We start from the raw sequence: 23429 nt of genomic DNA, 5'->3' as shown, positions 1-23429 counted from the left end.
TGGCTTTTACCATCCCTTTGGTTAACTAAACACCACTCATAACATTCACAATCTGCATATGCCATTCCTTCAGGTAGACTCCTCCTGAGACATACAGTACCTGTACAGGTACAAGATATCTACTCTTACAAGCAATCGTGCTTTTGACAACAGATCAGATCAGCCATAAAACAATAATTACATGTACACATACATGCAAAATTTCGGCATAAGGTGAAAAATGTGTTGAAATCGCAAACTGAAGCAAGTCATTTTTAAAATTAAAATTGATATTTCCTGATTTTAGCCAATAACTCACTTACAAACATCACCACTATAGTTTTTGTGAGTGCCTTGGTAACATCAGTAAATATAAATGCATTGTAGGACACATTCATTGCAAATAAATGTGAGGAAATACTGAACCAACTTGTTATTATGGAACTTTCATGCGATTCTTAAAATGAGAAAGAAATTGAAATTTCACTATTTTAACATCAATTCTAATCTCACATTAAACTATTCGAATTCATATTTGCTGTGATATATTCTTAAGTAATCATCTCCTACACTTTTGAGTTAAGCTTTTTATGGATTAAGAATGAAAAACACTGCATGACCATTTTATTCACAATAAGTAAAAGTAGGTTTATTTAAAATATTTTGAAAGTAAACGGGAACACAACACGAAATTACACAATATTATCTAACAAAGTACATCCAAAAACTGCCAGCATATGGAAAAATTAAATACAAAAAACATTTTGGCTTTTTTAGACGTTATAGTTAATTGAAACAATATTCAATGAAATACGATATCAAATGCATCTCATGTTGATTCATACTTGAAACTACAGTAATGTAAAACATGTTGATGTGAACAAAGCCCTGACACTGTTCTAAACTGAAAAACTTAAACAAGCTGCCAACTAGGCGTCCCAAGACAAGATTTTAGGATGCCCAGTCATCAGATTCTGAAACAATATTCCAGTGATGGTCCATAATGCGGCAGGGCATGAATTCATCATTACTTATTAAAAGTATCCTGTTGAGTTCCATGATACTGTTGATTTTGGCCTGCAATGTTGTTTCTGTGGTAAGGGAAACAAGTTTTACTTTAAATAACCTAACCATTTTTACTTCCTCTTATACTGCAAAACAAAGTATTCATTCACCACTTCCAGGCAGACAAGTATTTAAATTACTAAAATACCAACAATGCATCGGCACTTTCAGAGATGCTCACTTTCAACAAAACCATGTCCATTTTGAAGAAGCAGCCTAAGTATTTCCTTCCTTTCATCAGGAAATGAGCAAAAATAATCTCAGTGCCTTAGTGGAAACTAAGAATACAGTGTGCAAATAAAGACATCCATTTTGAAATGTGGTTCTATGCTATAATGCAGCAGGTTACAACAGAACATATAATTCAGAATCAGGAGATTATTATTATTATTATTATTTAAGGGCAAAGTGTCCTGCAGGTTGAATAGACCACCCCCGCTCAACAGGATGAACAGGTAAAGAAGAACTCGTTGTTTAACTAGAAAGGTTATATAGACAAACGTACATAACTATTCCCCTCTCCACCCACACACAAATGCAACAATCCAAACTGAGATCATAGGTGTTTATGTGGACAAATGTTCTCCCTTCTAATGTGGGTAAATAAGATTAAAAAAGTTTAGATGTATAGTTAAATGTGCAGAATTTAAATCAATATTTAAATCAATGGATATTATGTAACACTTGTACAATGCACTAATAAGACCTCCTTTACCGTACTGTGTACAATTTTAGTCACAACATTACAAGCACAATAACAATTACAATTACTCTGGAATTAAGCCAGATACTTTCCCATTCTTAAAGGAATTTCCTACACCGATAAGCAACAAGAAGTTAGTCTTCTTAGTCTCAAACATATAAGATGACAAGAAAACCTGATTGACTGTAAGTATTAAAAAGCTTTAAAGGAAATGACCAAGTCTACCCACTGGTCATCATCATAATGAAGAGTGAAACGTGAATCAGAAGAGAAAAGTGAAAACTACAGACAGATGTGTTTAAAACTGAAAACATGAGACCATCTTTTAGACAAAGCATCGTTGGGCTATGCAACAAAGGTGATACTTTGGATTATTTCAGGACACAGGAAGATGGGATTCCTGGATCAACTGGTTACTAGCAAGCAAATGAGCTAGACGGGCCACATGACTACTTGCTCTTGTTAGCTCCGCTGGGGCGGAGAGGTGGCTCTGTGGCTACGGATCTGCGCCTGTGACTGGAAGGTTGCCTGTTCAAATCCCACGGCCGGCAGAGGAATCCTACTCCATTGGGCCCCTGAGCAAGGCCCTTAACCCCAACTGCTCCAGGGGTGCCGTACAATGGCTGACCCTGCACTCTGACCCCAAGCTTCTCTCCCTATCTGTGTGTCTGTGTCTCCATGGAGAAAAGCTGGGGTATGTGAAAAGATGAATTCCTAATGCAAGAAATTGTATAGGGCTAATAAAGAAACATTATTATTACAGCTTTTTATGTTCTCGACATAATCTGCTTCCTCCTAGCCTTTAAGCAGCATTTATTACAAAATATTACACTTCCAAATAAAAATAAATGTTAATGTTTCTTCTTGTTTTTCCATAGAGAGTACACAGTACCATTTTCTTAAAAAGCAATTGTCTATCATATCCATTAACATTCCTTGTAAAGGCCTACTGTGGTAAAGTGTAGTGAAATCAGCTAAACCAAGATCATGTGTCATAAAGCATAGTTTACTGGAAACCTTGGGGAGCAAATGGTACGACTGTGGAAAACCAACAGAAATGCGTCAGGCTCAACTTTTATAATGGATGGGGAGAGTTCATGGGCATGATGCCATGAAAGACTTTTGCAAGAGTGTTCAGTTTTGTGGGCAAAGTGTACAGTAGCTGTCCAGCCCAATCCCTATAGATTACTAGAGGTCACTGGTTGGAGAGTCCGAGAAAGTAAAAGGCTGCTGACTGCTTCTGCATAAAATGTGTGCAGGTTACTTTAATTTTCCTTCCAATTCCTTTTGGCATTTTCCAGGGAAGGTCTTGTAAAGTTATACAGCAACTGACCCTGTAAACTATTAGATCAACTCTTAGCATACAGAACATTAAATACTGACCTCTGGAGGCCCCATTAGGGGACGGAGGGGGGATGAAATTAGGGTGTGATACCCCAGAGCCCTTTTCTGTTGGATCAAGTTTATTCAAATAACTTGCTAATGTGTTTGCCTTGTATGTTACCTGTAAAAATAAATAAAAAATTAAAATCATTACAGAACACTGTTGCATTATTTGAAGTATAATATGCACTACAGTACTTACAAATACAAACATAAATGCTTCACTTTTTCAGTATAAGAAAACAGTGAATACCACGAATACACAGTGAGTTTTTGGTTATACTACATAATGTAAAACACATTATAAAGGCTGTGGTAACACAGCTTTTTATTGACATTTTCAGATACTGTGTTAATTTGAATGAACACTTGTGATACTTATCTTGAGTAGCTTTTATTCAAGAGTCACATTTATTGTGTTTGATGTCCTAAACATTTTAAGATAACAGGGCACGCACACTGCACGCGTATTCACATCTTGCAAAAGGTGTCAAACGCAGAAGAGCTGGTTTGTTGTGAGAGTGGTTTCATATGGGAGTGACTTCCTGTGATGCTTCTGGCCTCATTGTTGCTCAATTTGCTTATTAAAGTTTCAGCAGCCAAGCCAATTATCCAATTAAAACATTATTTAAAAGCATTATTCCCAAAGCCTGCAACCACAATTATATATTATGTATGTTTCTGGTTATTATTTTTTTTATTTGCCTGCTTTTAAACCAATTCTGAGCCCTTGTGGTTTCTTCTAACATGAGACAGAATTCTATGACCTCTCAATCTTTTATTATTTAGAATGCAGTGACGGGGAAACACAGAAAAGAGTGAAAATAATACTGAAGTGGTTTCTGTTTTTCCACGGGAAATGTGGCAGGGACACACTCTAGAAGCTGGACCAAGAAGCCCCTGTTGGTTCTGGAGGGGATCTGAGGGAAACTGGAAGTGGAACTGCCAGTTTCGCCAGTAATCACAGGGTGCAACCCCCTCTGAGGGGTCTCAAAGCATTCCTGCCAGAATCTCTGTAGATCTAAAATAAGTTCAACCTTCTTCACTATTCTCAGTTAATTTATTCCTGGTCTCCCGTTGAAACAGTTAAAGACATTTACTGTAAGTTGGTTCTCTCAGACAGGTGTGTTCAAGTTTAAAAAATAACCATGCACTACAATATTAAGCTCTGTTTAATCCAAAACTCAAAAATACTTTAACTTGCGGGATTTAAATGTAGCTCTGTGTTAAACAGGAAATGTAGATAAGTTAATAACAGGTTTGTGCAGACAGGCCCAGTAGACAGTGAAAGTTAAGGTAGCTGTGTCATTTGACACTATTGTGAATCTGTTACAGTACTATTTCTTCATTACTCTGCATAATTAGAAGACTCCTAAAATGTGCAATGTCTTCGGTTTACCATATTCCATGTAAACGACGAGTTGACAGGAGTACCGCTCCCCAGAATTGCTCCAATCCACTGTGTTGGATTGTGAAAGATGCGTCCCTTCCCATCATTAATGCTGGCATCATGTTTCAGGGAAGCCTTATAACATGAACCCTTAAACACAAAGACAATCACAGTTTTTTTTTAGATCCATTCGTTATTTAATGTGAACTATGAAATATTTACTTTAAAACTTAATCCAATGCACTAATATCAAAATGTACACAACAAAAATGTTTATTTATTGTACATCAGTAGATACAAATGAAAATGACATTAAAACTGTGAACTGTTAAGGATGGCAAAGGCAGAGTGTTCTGTCAGTTGTGTGCTTACAAGTACGTTGGATGAATAATGGTCATAAAGTCCAGATTCTAACCAGCAATGCCACAAGAGCCGAGCCTAAACCACTGTGCTTTTGAATGTTTCCTAGCTGAACCACTTTGAAGCCTCTTTGTATTGTAATGTCTTACACAGAAACTTTTCTTTTTAACATTTTAAGATATACAGCATACATTTATTTATTTTATAAATAATCCCAACAGTGTAACTGTTGCAACTGTAAGGTGTAAGGTTTTTAAACGTGGATGCACGTTATCTAAAGGCATTCATACAATGTGCTGGATGTAAGGTACAGAGTAATAAATATTGTGATGTGTATAAATAAAACGACAATCACTGTATGTCTCTAAAAACATTTCAATTCTATAAAAGTACGTTGTATAAAATCTCTAAATCTGTGAAAATTTGGTATGTACAACATTTTAATCAAATTAAGTTCAAAATAATTTTAATCCAGTCAAAGCAAAGCCCCTGTTTCCAGGATACGTTTCTATTAACCAATATGACATACCCTGGATAATTTATAAAAAGAGAAACAGAGTTCAGCACCACTTCTTGGGGTGAGGGGTTTCTTCTAACTTTTGTTAGTCTGATTAGACAGGTTGGGATGGTGGCTTAAACAGGACAGGGGGCAGGTGTGGCTTCAATGTTGCTGCTAGACAGGAAAATTCTTTCATACTTCCTTATTACACTTTTGTAACAAGAAGAACATTGTTCCCCAGACCATTAACATCATGACTAATGCATTTCTTGTTAATAGTCACACGTTATGAAGTTAAGATCCTAAAATGAAACAAAATGAAATAAGAATAATTTTGTGACACATTACTAAAAAATCAACAAGAGATTAAAATGGTGGTTTAAAATAGACAACTCCCTTCTTATAAATTAACTGTGTAATAATTCACCCATCAGAGACCTTTGTTTATATTATATATCTCATGACTGTTTATAGAACATGAAAAATGAAAAAGCACATCCACGTTGGAACTTCAAGACAGTAATTACAGTACCTTAAGTTTAACCTGTAACACATCTTCTCCAGGCTTAATGACTCCACATTGGATGAGTCTAATAAACTGGCTCCTTTCATTACAGTCTTTAGTGCCTTCTTGTTGAAGCCGTGCATTCTTAACTTCTGGCTTTGAAACACTCGTCTGAGTGACCCTAGTAAAAGATGGAGTGGTGGTTTGCTGACTTTGGGTTAATGGAAGCTTCACTGAATCATTGCCTTTGCTTGAATATATCTTAGTCACGCCCCCTTGAGCTCCTGTGCCTTTCTTGACCTTTAAAGTAGACGAATTGGTCGGTGGCAAATCAGGAGACACTTGTAAAGCCATCTGGGAATTGCAAGGACCTATGTTTTTTGGTCTGGTGCCTTGTGCCCTCTCCTTATCATGTTGTTTCGATGGTAACGTCAGAGAATCCTGGGTGGGGACACAGTTCTGAGACTGCATTAAAAAAACGACAGACCCTCCAGAAGTCCGAGGGTGACCATGGGCTGATGCCATGCCCGGCAAGATGGATGTCTTATTAGCATTTCCAGTGGCACCGTCACAAAGAAAGAGAATATGTGTTGGAGCAGTTGTACCAGCTGGTTTGGTTTCTGAGGCACCAGGAGGTGGATAATTGAGGTCATGTTTGGTGTGCACATCCCAACAGGGTGGGGAGTTTGTAGAGGGAGTTTCCTCTGAGTCTCCACCCAGAGATACAATCTCTTGCTGTTCTGTTGTGTTTGTGCAGAAGTTTATTTCTGTCCATGAGCTGCTTTTCTTCCTCTGCTGCGTGTCCTGCTGTGTCAAAAGGCTGTTTTTTTCAGTTTCCATACTCTGTTTAAGGCCCTGATGTTTCTGTAGGATTTCCAGAAGCCTTTTCTGTCTGGAGGCCAGGGAAGTTAGTTGGTCTTTTAAAATCCTTTGCCTGGAAGAATCTGATGTTACTCTGCAAAAATACAAAATTTGAAAATACACAACTCTTGGTGTATTGTTTACAGTACACACACTCTACAAAATAATTTTAGATTGTGTTAAATTGTGCAATTAGGGCAGCATGGTGTTGCAGTGATTAGCATTGCTGCTTACTGGCATACTGGTACATACTGGTAGGTTAACCAGTTTCTGGTAAAAAATGACTATGGTGTGTGTGTGCCCAGTGATGGATTGGCGTCCTGCCCTGGGTGTTTTCTATCTGATGCACGTTGCTTGCCAGGGTGGATTGTTTGGATAGATTTTTAACTGTTTCAAATTACATTAAAGCTTTCAGGACACATGTCTGTTTACCAGTGCCCCACCAAATTTAATACAATATCAATTCTGAATTCTTATAAACTCTTACCCCAATTATTTATTTAAATCATTTAACGAGCATGGTTTTCTCCCCAGGAACAAGATTAAAGTGACATTAAATGAAGTAAATGTCAAATTAATGTACAGTACATTTGAGCACTGCCCTTTTTTTAGTTTACATCCAGTTTTCACAGAAAGGCTGAATGCATTCTTGTGCAAGTGAGTATTTGTAGTCAAAAAAGGAAGACAGTCACAAGACACAATATAAAACAGTTAATGGTGTGGCTGAAAGGAAATGGTGCAGCTCCTCTGACGTAGGGTAGAACTCTGTGTGAACTCTGATAATGTGTTATGAGCCCTTCCAGTGTGAGAATGGGAGAGTTCTGCATGGCTTTGAGCAGCAAACCACAATATTAAAAAAACGCTTGATGTATAGCAAATATGGCATTCGGGTAAAATGTTTATCAAATGTTCTCCTGAAGTACTTCAGGTGACACTCTTAAATGTAAAAAGTTTTTCATCAAACTAGAAGAACCATACATTAGATAGTTTTATCTTCGTCACATTCATTTGGATTATGTTTTTTCACTGAACATACACAAAACATGAATATGTAAAGACTGGCAGCCGTACAGTGCAATTGGTATGGCAGATTAACAGGAATAACAGGAAGGGCATAGTACTACACTGAGGGACAAAGGATATATATATATTTGTTATTTATTAATATTTTTAGTATAAAAAATATATTTGGTTTCTAAATGAGAATGACATTTAATTTGATCTAAAAGGAACCCAATTTAGTCTGAGATTCACATGAAAATACCACAGAGTGAATACATAAAAAATGTTCTTATTATATTTTAAAAAGCATTTTCTCCACCACAGTAGAGAACTTCATAAAGCAGAGCAGGAAAAGACTCAATCTATCAATTGCTGGTCAACCAAATCCAATGGGATTCCCCTGAATGCATCCATATTTAGATCAAGAATATTACTTTACCTGTGCTTTTTGGCAAGATCATCCTTTTCTGCTTTTTGCTTGATAAGAACTTCATTAAGCGTTGCCTGAATGTGTGAAAATGCTTTCTCAAATTTAGCTGCAGAAAGAAAATTAAAAGGTTACCTACTGTATATTTCAAGACTATAGACTAGGTATCTGCCTTATATTGGAAATGCATTTAATTAAGACAAGTGTACCTAAAGTGTTAAACCCTTCACCTGCATCATCTACTTGCTTTAGTTCCCTGTGTGATATTTCATTTAGCTTTTTTTCCAAGTCATCCAGGAGTGCAGTAATGGATTTAGCCTGTGAAAGTAAAAAAAAACATTAAGTGTTGATATTCATACATAAACTTACAGACTAAATCTGCTATGCTAAATCTGTCAAGATGCCTCCCAATAAGGAAAGCCTTTAGAATTCTGCTGATGAAATAATGTTAAAGACAATTACAAAACAGTAAGGAAAAATCCCACAGTGTACAGACACAATATTAGCTTTCAGATCCATCATTTATTTGTTTGCTGACAACAATAAATACTGTAGTTACATCCATTCTTCAAAGCACAACAGGAAAACTATAACACAGCAGCTAGGATGGCTGAATGAGTATGAATCACTTGAAAAGTTGCTGACCGTTATCAATCTACCTGACATTCTGTATTCAACTGATTTACTTTTCTTTAAAAGTGATTTTGATGTTCACTGCACTGTACATCACTTAGTTTGAAGTTTATGCAGGAGAAATCATCGTCTTTAAAAGCTATACTCACCACACTGTGAAAAGATTCAGCTGTGAACTTTACAGTAAACTTCACAACTATGAATGTTAAACTACTTTTTTTTTACTGTTTCTACTGTTCATACAAGCGCACATTTAGTACCTACATTGCTGGGGTTCTTCCCATTCTTTTTACACAGAACAGCACTGGATTTTTCTTCAGTTTCACAACAGAAACATTTGACATTGGGCTTTCTTCTCTTTTTGGGCTCTTTCTCAAATAAAAAAGCAAAAGATTCAGTCAAAACCGGAGTCCCTGTTCAGCCCACAAATATATATATACACCATATACATAAAACATTTATTGATAATACTCAAAGGTTTGGACACACAGAATTGTAGTTTTTAGTATCTTATTTTAAAAAGCTATATATAAAGGATAATGAAGAACAAACAACATTGGTCGAATTAGAACTTTCTTAACTTTCCTTCAATTTCTTTGCTGGACACATATTTTAAAGGGGTTACTTGTATATTACAACACTGTCCTAAAGGTCTTAACATTTCAAAATTCATCCATGTTTTCAGGCCTTCTCTTACTACTTTTTTGGGGGGTTCCTATCCCAGTGTGGTTTGAATAGATTAAGATCTCCAATTTCAATCTGTAAACAGGTAATTGTGTACAATTATGCTAACTTGCTTTGGCTCAAACTTTAACACATCAACCATTACCCACACAGTACAACAACATTTGCTTGTACAGTAATTATTCATTGAGCGAAATACTGAATTTCCATTTATTAATGCGGTTCTCTTCATTTGTTAAATTTCTTTTCTTCCATTACAGCACATCTGAAAATCTCAGATCTGACAAGGGAACTTTATTCCAGTCTAAAATGCTCCATCATGCTTATGGATGCACAAATCTTTTTCTTCCAGACTTCTTTGGTAATTTGTTTGGGAATAAATAAAAAAACATAAAAAGAATACACCATGTTTTCAATTCCACCATCCCCAAAACCTTTTCTTGCTGGTAACAACCCCTGTTTTTACCTCTAAGCAATAATCCCTATCCAGGTTCTTTGAGCCATGAACTGGAATAATGGAGATAATGATGTTATCTATATAAAGAATGAAAAAGGAACTACTCAGGGCAGGACAACCAACCTCTTAGCAGTAGTAAAGCCAGCCAACAAAATCTGTTTCTGCCACACACATAATTCTAGTGTTAAATCATTGTTCAGCAAAAGAAATACTGGAGAAGGTAAATTTTCCTCCAAAATAGTACACAGAGATCAAGAAACCTTCCCCCAAAATAGAGACAACATCAACATCAGGTAAATGTACAGGCAAGATTATATTTGCCTGTTTAGTATTTAAAGGCATCAGGCAACCAGCTAGTAATTTTTATACTGCATCTTGAAAACATGCTAAAATCATTAAAAGACAGGTTAGGAAAGTAAATGATCAAGCAATATCTTCAAAAAGAATTAGGATACTGTCAACATAAATTGAAATGCATTGTAGGGTATTATAATGCTAACAGGAAAAAAAATGTCAGCATCTACATTTATTAGGGATAGGGGTACATAAAGTACAGTACATAGTACATAAAGAGGTGTCCTTCTCATTCTTCTGCAGTAATGAAATAACTGAGGTATTGACCTCAATTCATAAGGTCCCAGCTGATCACAAAATGCATGAAAAAATCAGAGGGATCTGTTTTGGTTATGGTCTCCAGGGCACCCTGATTCACTCTCCTAGAGACATGGCAGCTGAATTTAATATTGATTAAAGCTGAATTGTTATTTGTTAAGAGCTGATTAGCTATCAAGGCCTTAATAGAGCAAATACTTGTCAAGCCTTCATTACTGTGCAAACTCAAAGACAGAAGATGGCTCAGGCTTTGATCATGAAAACATTAATCCCACAATATACCTACTGTATGTACAAGGAACTCTATGGGTCAACAGACTGAGTTCTTTTCCAGTAATACATAATTATACTGTTTCAGAGACAGATCTCAAGTGTGTATTGAAGGAATGTAAATTTAGATTGTGTTTTTTTAATTTTCACATGGAAGTAAACAAGCAAATACTATCGTAGTATTCTTGAAGAAACCTTTTATTGCAAACAATAAAAAGCAAGGAATGCTCACTGAGTCACAGTTAAAAGAAAGCAATTGGTCAAGTATAGAGAGTGAGTCAGAAGGATTAATTCTTCAACTGAGTAATTCTGAATCACTGTCTTGCAGCTTTATTCTGAATATCAGAAAGTATTAGATACTCTTGATCTGAAAGAACTATTATTAAAATGTACACGTAAAAGGAAGGGATTTTGATGTGAAAATTAAAATCAGTTCTAGAGAACAATTTATGTGGCAGATGGGTTAGACCTGCCAAGCATTGACGAGACCGAGGCACAATTAAGTACTCTCGGAGGAGCCCTGCTGCACACAAAGTCTACAAGAGCTGGATTAAATAAAGTATTTATATCAGTGCCAATAATTACGCTATGTTCAGAGAGGTCAGTGAAGTAAAGAAACCTGTGTCAGAAATCACTGGGGCAGAAACTGAAATAAAAGCATTTTTTATCCGCTAGACCTGTTTTCAAAAATAAAAAAAACTCTCTCCTCCATTTCTCCCAACTCACAAAACAGACGGGAATGTTATGGCATATCTAAAGCAAAGCATTACACATTAGCAGTAGACAAAGGAGAGCAGTATAAAAACAAGCCAGCAAAAAAGCCTCTCTGTTGCATAACCAATCTTAATCACAATACAAAATCAGAAGAGGAACTTAACAGAAGCAGGATCCTCTTGTGTGGCAGCCAAACAGTTCTTCAACCTCCATATGGGACTCTTAATGTTGCTGAGTGAATGAGGAAATTAACATGTTCTTCATGGATCCTGGACCTGAGCTTGGAGAAAGCTTTGCGTATGACTGCTGATGTCTGAGATTACTCCACATAGAAGTGGAGGTGACTTCCAGCAGCTGGGATTTCTTAAAATGGCCTGTCTCTCAGTATAAGGGAGCAGTTTGAGGTTCAGCATGTGGGGTTTATCAGATTACGTGGGAGAGTGCCCACTGAAGTGCTGAGATCTGTCAATTTCAACAGGGAGAAGGACAGACCTGGGATCCAATGAAGAAGCATCTTTTATTCTAGAAAGAATTACTAACCTCCAGCTCCTCAGGCAAGGCAGCAGAATGAACGTGATTTGTCCTCAAGGTTAGTTTGACATTTGTCTACCGTCTGAACATAGTCACTATCATTTTTTAGTCCACTGATGTAAGACCTCTCTGAGATCATGCATTGCTTCATTGATCAGGCCTAGAAACAGGCCTAGACCAGCCTTTGAGTTACCATGCAGTGAATAGTGCCACTGTGGGAAGTGAAAACTCACTCAACCTTTCACACCAGCTCCTCCCAATTCAAAATGTGATGAGGGGTTGCCATCTCTTTCTTCCTAGTTGCCTTTTATGCCTGAGAGGCAACAGAGTATTTGGTAGAATGGTGGGCTGGAATTTCGAATTATGGGGGAGGCAAAAGAGGGAGCCTTGTCAAAAAGGAACATCTTGGCATGCTGACCCAATGATTCTCCCCATCCGATGCAAATTCAAAATGCTTTCCTTGATTCCAAGAGCTCTGAAATGGTTTCACTGCAGGAGCTCTATAGTGTAGTTCAACTCTTTTCATTCAAGGGCAAACTGCAATGGTGGGTCTGGTAGCCATGTTTCATTCAATACATTTTGGAAGGCTTGAATGCTTTTCCTTGTATCCCTCAAACTTGCAACCTTCGGATATTGTTTCTAAGGTTGTGTCATTTTCTTCAGTAATTTTGTTTCCATTCTTTGCTACAAATACTTGATGAAATCTAAAAGTGCACCAAGCACCATTTATGGATACCATTAACTTTTTTAGTTTCATTCTCAAGGATTTACCATGTTTGTCTTCTGATATATCTGACTTTGGAACCATGATACTTGTAAATATACTATACATGTAAATGTCTTATTTCGATGTTTAATTTCTGAAGTTTATAAATGCTCCTGACGTTTATTTCATGGTTTTAAATCACTGTACATATTTATTCAGAAAGTAGAAGTTATATTTTTCTAAAATGTACAGAATGTGTGACAGCAATAGCTTCCTAAATGTATTTCTATTTGAACATGATAATATTTATTACATTAAAATATTTATACTGGAATACATTTTTAAAACCATATCTTAATGAGCTGTCTACAAAATGAATTGTTGTTTCCTAATCTTTCAGCAGTATTCAATATACACAATCTATGATATATGCTAAAATGTGTTTAAAGCATGTTTATAGTAGAAATAAATTCTGATTTAAAATGTGATCATTGAGAAGTATGATTTTAAAATACTGCAATAATATTGAGTTAAATATTAAGTGATTACAAATTAAAAAATCAAAATACCTGTTACTGATTGAGGAGACTTCTTATCAGAGACTACAGAAGATTGATAAGAAGTTAAAAGCAGTTCTTTCATACTTCCGTCAGAAACGGAGTCCAAGGCACTCATTCCAAAAACATTTTTGATATGAGGGTTAGCACCATATTGTAAAAGAAGCTTGACTGCCTGAAGAAGAAAGATGGATTAAAAAAAAGACAAAAAATCCTCAAAGTATGCAACTTCTAGGCCAGCAGACCTTACACATTAAAGGGAAGGAGAACAGTTCATAATTATAGTTATTACCAAAGACAAAGTAAAACAGCCATGCAAACATTTCCGCCTTAATCACTTAAGGCTGTGAATTCCGAAACATAGATGTGTTTAAAAAGTTCTGTGTTTCAGTAAGCATCCAGGTTTAAAGTTATGAGTTAAGTTTAAAATATTATACAGGTAAAAATACTAAGTGCACATGCAGGAAAAGATCACATGAAGTCCTCAGCGCTATTGTCCACTTCATAGATCTCAGTCTTACCTGAATTCACAATTCAGAGGTGCACCTCATAGTCATACTGTATTTTGTATGTCATTTTAACATTCACTACAGCAATTCAAAAGAGATACCAATGCTTAACACTATTACAGTATGTAGCCTAACTGTACACAAGACAATAGTCTTAGATGTCTGCCATTCACTTTCACTGCAACATCTTTCAAGTGCCATCTTAGCTCATCTGGGCAATGAACAAAATAGGATCCAGTCTGTAAAACAGGATACTGGGCCTACTTAATTAAATCCTGAGAGAATCAGACACCCGACCATATAAAATACCAACGTTTTAAAAACTAATTTAAAGGTTTTTACCCAACTACTGTAAATGATCAATGTTTGTGGGTATTATTTTATGGAAAAATGTATCTGAAATGATGTGTAAGTTTTTCTAATGTGTTCTAATTATTAATTTCTATTTAATTTAATATTTAATATATAAATGTTATATATTTAATATGTAGTAATTTCTATTCATTATAATTATTTTTTTATTTCTAATCTTGTGTTCCTAAAGTTTAGACATTTCATCTCATTTCAACCTCAAATTTTAGACTGAAAATAATAATCCAGCAACAATAATGATTTATTTTATTACAGTGGTGAATAATAGTTCATACTGCAAAGTGTTACAGTGCTACTTAATTCTGTTTTGAAACCCAGGTCCTTCTATGACCTAAAAAGGGGTGCGATTATACACTTTACTGACATGATCGAACTGGACATAATGATATAGAAGATAATACTATATTTTTCTTTAAACGCAACATTGATATTGGTGGCAGCCTAATCTTCAAAATTGTTTATTGAAACAATAGCTAGTAACAACAGATAGTCAGTAATCAAACTTGGGGAAAGTTTTAGAGAGGATATATGCTACAGTAGTTATCTAGATAAGAGCCCAAAGGCATAAGCTGAATATACTATATATGTATAACAACATGTATAAAATCATCTTAAATAGCAAAGACAACAGATAAAAACTACATACTCAAACAGTTTATATAAAATATTATACCTTGCACAGAACTTTAGTTATTGAATATAGAACTAGAAATCTACTCTGTTACCTTCTGTGTAATCATAACAAATGACAGGACTACAATTCCCTATTTTCCTTTTTACAGAAAAGTCTTTTAAAAATTGCATCCACCCATTTTCTAACTGCTTCTTCCATTTCAGGGTCATGGAGGAGCTGAAGTCTATCCCAGCAAGCAACGGGCAGGTGGGATACACTCTGGATGGGACGTCAGTCCATCACACCGTAGACAGACACATAGACACACACTCACAACAGGGGCAATATTCCCAGAAGCCAATTAACCTACCAGTATGTTTATGGACTGTGGGAGGAAACCAGAGCACCCGGCGAAAACCCACACAAACACAAGGAGAACATACAACTTACACACAGATACAGCACACAGTACACAGGTTTGGAATTATACCCAGGGCCTCAGCTTTGTGAGACAGAAATACTAACCACTGCACCATCTTGTGTATGAAAAAGTACTATTAATTGCAAAATTAATTACCTATGTTACTGGTGATGAATGAGGCTGAACAAATCTTTTTAAGAAGCTTTAAACACTTTTAAATGCACACTTTATTTCAGCACACGTTGTTGAACTGGGCAAGATTTCCATAGCAGAGCAACCTTACTCTTCATAATGCCTGCTTGCTTGCAGATGTAGTGTTGGCTTGTGAGGCTAAAATCTTTATCAGGCTCTTTTTCAAAGATTGAAAGATTTATTCAATAATAAACTCAAAAAGGGGAGGTATTCCTTTCGTAAAACAAAAGCACAAAGAGTAGGATTTACCTGAATTTTGGATAAAGGGCAGGGCACCCTCTGGCCTATGTCATGACCCCTTTCTGCAAATATAAAACACATACATCTTGACGTGTACCAGAAGGATTAAAGCATTGAAGGTTCCTGTCCAAGTAGCCACACAATCCATCAGATGGCCTCCTAATGGAATTTACTCTAAGTGCATGTCAACTTCTGGCTGTACATGTGATCATAAATCACATATATGATCTCCAAACACTTTTTGGTTCGAAATATAAGTTCTACATGCTTATAATACAGAGAAAAATGGGTTAGTGTGTAAAAGAATATCCCATCTTGGATTCAATTTCAAAATGTCCAAGTTAAAGGGTCCATCCTGCATTGCCATTAGAGCCCACTTGAGATTCTCAGCAGTTTGCCCAAATCACGAAATATATGCCTTAACACTTTAACATGTATGAAATTGGATTATTATCTGATGGGGCCCATTTGAAACTGCAAACACATTTTCTTTGTAACCGATAAACCGTGCACTGAATTAGATTTTGGCATGCAATCAGTCAGGGAAAGAAACATGACTCTAAATGTTATTTGTCTTAATCATATTTGCAAAATCTATGAATGACATTTATGGTACCTTAATCTGCATCCAATTTAACATTGTCCCAAACAGTTCATTCACCTCATTGTTTCTAGGTACTCTGTATCATACTTGGTAAAAATACAGAATCATTCAAGTTTAAAATAATTCAAACTTAAACTGAAAACACAAAGCTTATTTGATTCATCGATAACACTAAATCAATTTAAATGTCTTAGTTATATTCAAAGACGCATTAAAATAAATGAGTATAATTCTCCCAATTTACTTAAGAATTGGAATATCATCTAAATGGTAAGAAAATCAATTCAATTTTGTGCTTCACATTCAACTAAAATCATGTTTTGTTCAACTAATGTCACAACTGATGTATTAATCATTCACAACTGATAAGAACCTTAACTTTCGGTTAAACTGACATATTACTGCATTACAACAAGTTGTTTACAAAAGTAACTAACAAAAGCTCAAGTCTTTAGAAATAAAAGCTCAGTTCTATCATGTTTACCCATGGGGCAGGGCAGTGGGTGTAGGCCAGACAGGAGGAGACATGAGCGTTTTCTCTATCTGCCACTGGGACACCAGGAGCTGAAGGTACAGGGCTTCAGAGCAGCCAGTGGGTGAAACCAGAGGAGGCCTTTATATAGGTTATGTTATTACAAAAAGATAAAACAATGTATTAAATAATGTATTTAATACATTAAATTGTACATTAATACAATGTAAAAAAATAAAACAATGTAAATACACTGAAAACCACAGCTCTCAAAAAGAGACCTGAAAACAGTGACCCGTGAGAGCCAACTGTCCAAATTCAAATACAGTGTTAGCATGTTCTACTGCTGGGCAGCCCAGTGGCGCATTGGTACCCATTGCTGTCTCGCAGTCCAGGGGCTCTGGGTTCAGCTCCTGGGGTGCTCTCTGTGTGGATTTCGTAAGTTCTCCCTGTGTTTGAGTGGGTTTAATCTGGGTGCTCTGATTTCCTCCCACAGTCCCAAAACATACTGGTAGGTTAACTGGCTTCTGGGAAAACCGTCCCTGGTGTGAGTGAGTGCGTGTCGGTGTTTGTGTGTGCCCTGAGATGGACTGGCATCCTGGCCAGGGTGTATCCCGCCTTGTGCCCATTGCTTGTCGGAACAGACACTCCCCTCCCTGTGATCCTGTATTGGATCAAGCAGCCAGAAAATGGATGGATATTATACTGCCATTACCCAGTATCATGCCATCTTCCTACACTGTCTCTGTGTTCCTTTCTAAACCAAAGCCTGTCAATATTAAACAACACTCATCTAAGTCCTTATACTAACACCCCAAAGCCTACCATTTGCCTGCATCCTTCACCCAAGCAAATGTGCAGTACAAACCTGTAGTTTCCCACCTTAAGCCACCACCACAAGCCCAAGAACAAATAAATGAACAATCAAGTAAAAGTCAGACATGTTTTCATACACAGATGAATAGTTGTATAAATATCACTATCAACACAGCCAAAGTAAACTTCAATATGGAAACTAGATCATGCTTACATTTCACACCAAACAAAAGACTTTGCATTTGTAAAGTGAAAAACAAACAGACAAAAAACAAATTGTGATAGAACGGGGCTCAGCGGTTAAATCGGTGTGTCCATCCCTGGTTTTGTAGAGCCACAATCCAATAAGTCTTATAGCCCCTGATTTCCAAAGATCAGGAGAAGAATTTGCTAAATGTGAGGTACATATGGTCCTTTGGGGATTAGGGTATTTCATGTTTTGTTTTACATTAGATGACTTCATTTAACAGATCATAAAATATCACTAACAGTGGCCTTTTGCACTTTTTGCACACATCAGTGTTCCCACTGATATTTTATTCCTATATAGTGTGTAACATGGTCTTAAATAAAATATATTTTACCAGGCTCGGGCATAAAGTCTTCGTAATTAAAAAAAAAAATCATCCTTTGCTTTTTCAGTGCTTAAAAAAACAGTGAAATCGAAACCAGAGGACCCAAATTGAAACTAAGGTGAAGTGCTTTTATAACTGAGAACAGACAGCGCTTTGGATGAAAGTTTAAAACAAGTTAGGACAACCAGTCATGATGTCACAACTGCTAACCTGCTCTCTTTTTTTAAAGCACAGGGGACTTACACATTAGCTAGTAATAACTGAAGGTATTAGATGGCCCAGATAGGTAGTGCGATGAAACCCGGTGTTGGAAATGTGTAAGCGACTCCTGTGATCCAAGGACCTAAACGCTGCGGCTGTTGAGTACCTTGTAATGACCAGAGCTGACTGCATCATGAATAGGTGTAACTCCCTCCAGGCCTCTGCTGTTAACATCGGCTCCAGCTTCTAACAGCTCCTTCATTACATCTCTATGTCCTCTGACACTTGCTTCATGAAGTGCTGTCCACCCTAATATTTAAAAAGAAAATGATTAATGCAGGAATGTCAGGGAGATTCAAAACCTCTATCACTTACTTAAGAAAATATGGTTTACATTGCGTGTGATATTTATCCTTGTATTTTAAGGTTCTACTAATAAAATATGTAAAAAGGGCCCTTAATTTCCAAAATTGTACATTTTAACAGATTTAATCGGGGACAAAAAAGTGCAGAAACCAGAATCTTTTCCAACCATACTTTGATTTCGTGTGGTCTAGACAGATTTTTATTTCTTTACAATACACAATTTATCAACCCATTTCCAATGTCTGGGTAGACTAAGATTTGTTTGGGTCCCATGGAGGGGATAAAGGCAGTACTTTCAGTGAGGCTTATATACACATGTAGAAATGTATACAGTGATGTTCATATACATGTTAAAAAAGTGTTATTTCATTACACAGAGCTGTACCTGCTTAACATCATGCAAAAGTTATTAATGTTATGGTTTTTCCAGATAGAAATGTTTCTAGTTCAGAATGTGCTGAATAAATGCTCTAGGAAAATAAACATCCAGACTAACCTGCATAATCTGCTTGGTTGACCTTTATGCCAGCCTGTATCAGAGACTGAACAAGACACAGGTCTCCCTTCTTGGCAGCCAAGTGTAGCCGTGTTTCTCCTTGAGAGTTTCTCTTGTTTAGATTTCGAATAGGAATATTTACTCTCCGCACAGGAAATGGAGCTCTTAATTGTTTACTTGTTCTTGATTCTTTAATAAGAGAAAATGCACAAAAATTCAGTTCTTTGCCTTCACAACCTTATGCAAAATATATTAAGGTCAAGCATGACAACAGAGCTACTCTAGACAGGGCAGACTGATGAAGCAGTGGCTCCACTATTACTAAACTAGTCACTATTGAATATTTAAAGATGCTATTTTAATTTTATTTTATATGGTTTATGTATGTTTGTTCCAACATAATACCTACTAAACCCAAATTTCCCAACTTAATCCACAGCATGAGCTTTTAAGTTATTGTACTACTGGACAAATTCCTCTTCAAGGAACATTTTACGGCTGAAAAAGAAAACCACTCACACAAATCAAAACATTCACTGGATGAGTTGCTGTGAATGAAACAAAAATTTAAAGTGGGTATGCACTGTGAGTCCGATGTGATTACCTGAACAGGAAGCACTGTCTTCCTTTACCACATTCTCTTGCAAGAATGGGGCAGGATGAAATTCACAGGGTTGGTTAGAATTTATGGAATGTGGTTTTCTTGGTCCATCTTTAATTTGCTGGGTCTGGTTTTCAGATTCTTTCCCATTTACATACGTGCAGTCAGATTGTACTGTACAGCTGCCTTGGTTGTTAATATTGGAGAGATGCACTGTACCGTCAGTGTTTTCAGAATTACTTTCATCATTCTGCTTCAGATTATGTGTTTCATTTGAAATCCCATTACTATATTCTGAAGCAGCAGAGCTGTCAGAGGAACTTTTAATTGTGGTCAAGGGTGACCCGTTGTCTTTACTGTTTATTCCCTTTTTCTGCGGATTATTCCCTTTTTCTCCCCTGCCTTGCTGAGCAATAACTGTTTCTGTGCTAACAGCATCACAAGAGAATGGACTCGTCACACGATGGAAAGCGGCACATGTGTCATTTTTGGTCTTTTCTATTTTTTCATTTGCATCATAATTCTCCACATCTGCACAGCTAAATTCTGAAATCAATGTGATATCTGAATCACATGAACTGTTTTCATGATGTATTTCAGACCTGGTTGGATCTTGCAGAGGAATGTCATTGTTTTTTTCTAGGACATTATTTCCTAATGACATCGAAGTTAGCACTGTGACTACAGAGCTTTTTGAGGTTATGGGATAATTATTGCTGCTTTTGTGGTGAATAGATTCTTCAGCACATTGTGACAAAGCCCTATATTTAACCCCATCATTACTGGAGTCTTCTTTCATTACCACCTTTCCAGTTTCACTACATTTTAGACTACAAGATTCTGAGCTGCCAACATCAGAGGTATTGATATTCATAATGCAAGACTTTTCTTCACCGACTTCATAGAGTTTTGGCAGTTCTTTTATTTTCATTTCTATCCCTTCCCCTAGGTCTTTATTGTTAGATACGTTTGTTCCTGAATTCTGTAATGCCATTGAATCAGTACTCAAAAAAGTATATGCAGCCGAATCCCTGTCTTCTTCATTTATCTGATCTATTCTCCTGCTATTTGCATTGTACAGACTAAGAGTTGGTTGAGAATCACAGTCTGAGATCTCGGAGGCTGCCTGAAAGTCTTCGAAGTAAGTGCAAGTGGTATGACCGTGAAAATTCTTCTCTTGTTTCCGACTCTGCTTGTTTTCTACATCCAATACTTCACTTGAAGATGTCGCTTCTGTTATTGTTGTTAGAATTGTGTTATCATCCTCGACGAGTTCCTTGCTAACAGTCTTGAGTACAGTTACATCATTGCTATTTTTCTCATTTGGTCCATCTTCCTCAATATTTGTCATGCCGTTACTAGTCTCAAAATCTTTATAACGAGAGCACATCTGCAGGGATTCAGAGGAAAAAGAAAGAGTTTTGTTGCTCTTCCCTATAAAGTTTGACACCATATCAGGTTTGCTCAAGACACACTTATTACTGAAATCACTACTTATGAAGGGATGCAAACTCGGAAAACCACTATCAGAACTGATTTTGTCTTCCAAAAGCAATGAGATTGTTCTACTATTACTTTGAGATAAAACTGTCGTTGACTCCTTATCTCTTGAGAGGAAAATCTGCATTCTGTCAGTCCTATCCTTCAGATCAGAAAGGCTCCGTTTAACCGCCAGCTTCTTGATAAGAGTGATTCGAGGAGCAAGCAATGACATACTACATTCACCACAATCGTCTTCAACGCCACTTGATGGCTCATACTGAGTACAACCAGCTTCGTTTGATCTCGCAATTTCAACACCAGTGTCACAGCTTAAATTGTTGTTTGTTTTAGGATATTTGGCTGTAGCCTCAACATCTGGAAGCACGGCAGCACTATTTTCATTTCTGTTGCAGGTTTGTGCAGAAAATTGACCATCAGTCTTGGGAATGAGAGAAGAACAATCATTTACATGTACATCATCCTTCTTTTCATAGCTGCCTGTACTGTTTGAAGGAGCACATGGGCAACTGTTTTGTATTGATTCCTGGTATCCATCAACTTCTGGAGTCAGAGCAACAGTACTTTTCTTTTGCAATTCATCATAGTGATATTCCCTGCTGAATGCAAGATTTAATTCCCTCTGTGGTTCTGGGATCTGTTTAACACTATCTTCAGCTCTGCATTCTTCATACACTCCTATAAAGGGATCTTCTGCTTTTTTAATCTTTTTATTTTGCTTTCCAAAATCTGCAGCTTCAAAAGTTACTTCTTGTGTGAAGGACTCAAAGTTATATGAATTTAGTGCCATTGGTAATTCCTGTGTGGAAGAGTTACATGGTTCATTTGTGTTACTGTCCTCTGAGGTAAAAGCTGTATTTTGGCTTAGATTTGATGTTTTCATCCATTTATCCAGCTCCTCTCCACTACCTTGTGCTGCAGTCTGCATTAGTGCTGCACATTTTAAGTGCCCCAGTATTCCAGTCTCTGATTTTCCTGTTTCAGTTGTTTCATTTACCAATTTACATGAAGTGTTTTCATTTTCATTCTTATTCCTTTCTCCTGTGCTTTTCTTCTGCCTTCTTGGATTCATTGAGTCTTTAGATCCCAGCATGCTGGCAAAACTTGATGCAACCAAATCTTGCTTTTTACTTTCTACCTGTGAAGTCCCTTCTGCATAATATAACAGAAGCATTTCTCTGATTCTGCCATCTGTAGCTTTGTCAAGGGAACTTTCACCAAACATGTCTTTTTCATATGGGTTAGCACCAAACTGAAGAAGTAGTCTTACAGCCTAGAAGAATAAAAACAGGTGTTTGAAAACTTAAAATACAAAGAAAAAAGATCACTGGTTGAACAAGTATGTGCATCAAAAGAAAAATGTTCTTACTCCTAGATATTTAAAGAAAGAGAAATCAGTGTAGTACTACAACATCCGAGATACAGTAGATGCATATCCCTCAGAACACAGGCCTCCTTTTAGCAGATTAAAGGAAGCCACCCCCCAGTCTTTCTACAATATTTCTACTTGGCCTAAACTATTAAGATAGATTGATGTTGCTCTTCTGATTTACAGTACTGTGAAACTACAGCATAGAGTTTTAAGGCAGGTAATAAGAAAACAAAAAACCTCATAGTGAGACCCAGATACAGCAGAGTGAAGGGGCAGCTCTCCATTCTGCCCTCTTACATCCACATCTGCTCCTACTCTCAGCAGTTCTTCGATCACCTCTGTGCAGCCTTGCCTGCATGCTTCGTGCAGTGCTGTGTGTCCTGTTGCAGACAAAAGTGTGAAAATTAGACCTCTGTCAAAATATCTTTAGAGGAGTGAGGAAAATTCCATATTATTTGTAGAAGAGGTAAACAAAATTTAAAGATGACTGTCGAATCACTGGCCATACATTTTCTGTGTCTACTGTAAACATCTGGTTTACCTCCTTGGCTTTATAACAAGCATACATTTGTAAGATTGGCATTCCTAGAAACATCCAGGCAAATCATTAATACTATATTTTTGGCAAAAATAGCTAATCAAAGGTATGATAGATATGATGAGGTATGAAAAATCCAAACCAGAAACAACACAAAAAACACATTTTGGGGTACCACTGCTCTTGAAGGATTTAAGTACAAT

At 36.7% G+C, this 23429-nt stretch overlaps 1 protein-coding gene across 1 annotated transcript; it reads right to left on the bottom strand.

Annotated features, from left to right (window-relative positions):
- Positions 1-632: 632 nt before the first annotated feature.
- Positions 633-23108, bottom strand: LOC107079634 (ankyrin repeat domain-containing protein 31-like). Its single transcript, XM_069187192.1, has 13 exons — positions 22926-23108; positions 19820-22589; positions 19216-19404; positions 18520-18662; positions 15695-15747; positions 13351-13513; positions 9072-9175; positions 8384-8492; positions 8187-8283; positions 5912-6839; positions 4530-4670; positions 3131-3251; positions 633-1070 (listed from the first exon to the last, which is right to left on the bottom strand). The coding sequence occupies exons 6-13, from the start codon at positions 13454-13456 to the stop codon at positions 931-933; spliced, it is 1746 nt and encodes a 581-aa protein (XP_069043293.1). The 5' UTR covers positions 13457-13513; positions 15695-15747; positions 18520-18662; positions 19216-19404; positions 19820-22589; positions 22926-23108; the 3' UTR covers positions 633-930.
- Positions 23109-23429: the final 321 nt, after the last annotated feature.

Source organism: Lepisosteus oculatus, chromosome 3, assembly GCF_040954835.1.
Source record: "Lepisosteus oculatus isolate fLepOcu1 chromosome 3, fLepOcu1.hap2, whole genome shotgun sequence".
NCBI classification, from domain to species: domain Eukaryota; kingdom Metazoa; phylum Chordata; class Actinopteri; order Semionotiformes; family Lepisosteidae; genus Lepisosteus; species Lepisosteus oculatus.
The sequence above is the reverse complement of the archived record's forward strand: the minus strand, read 5'-3'. Positions and strand labels throughout refer to the sequence as shown.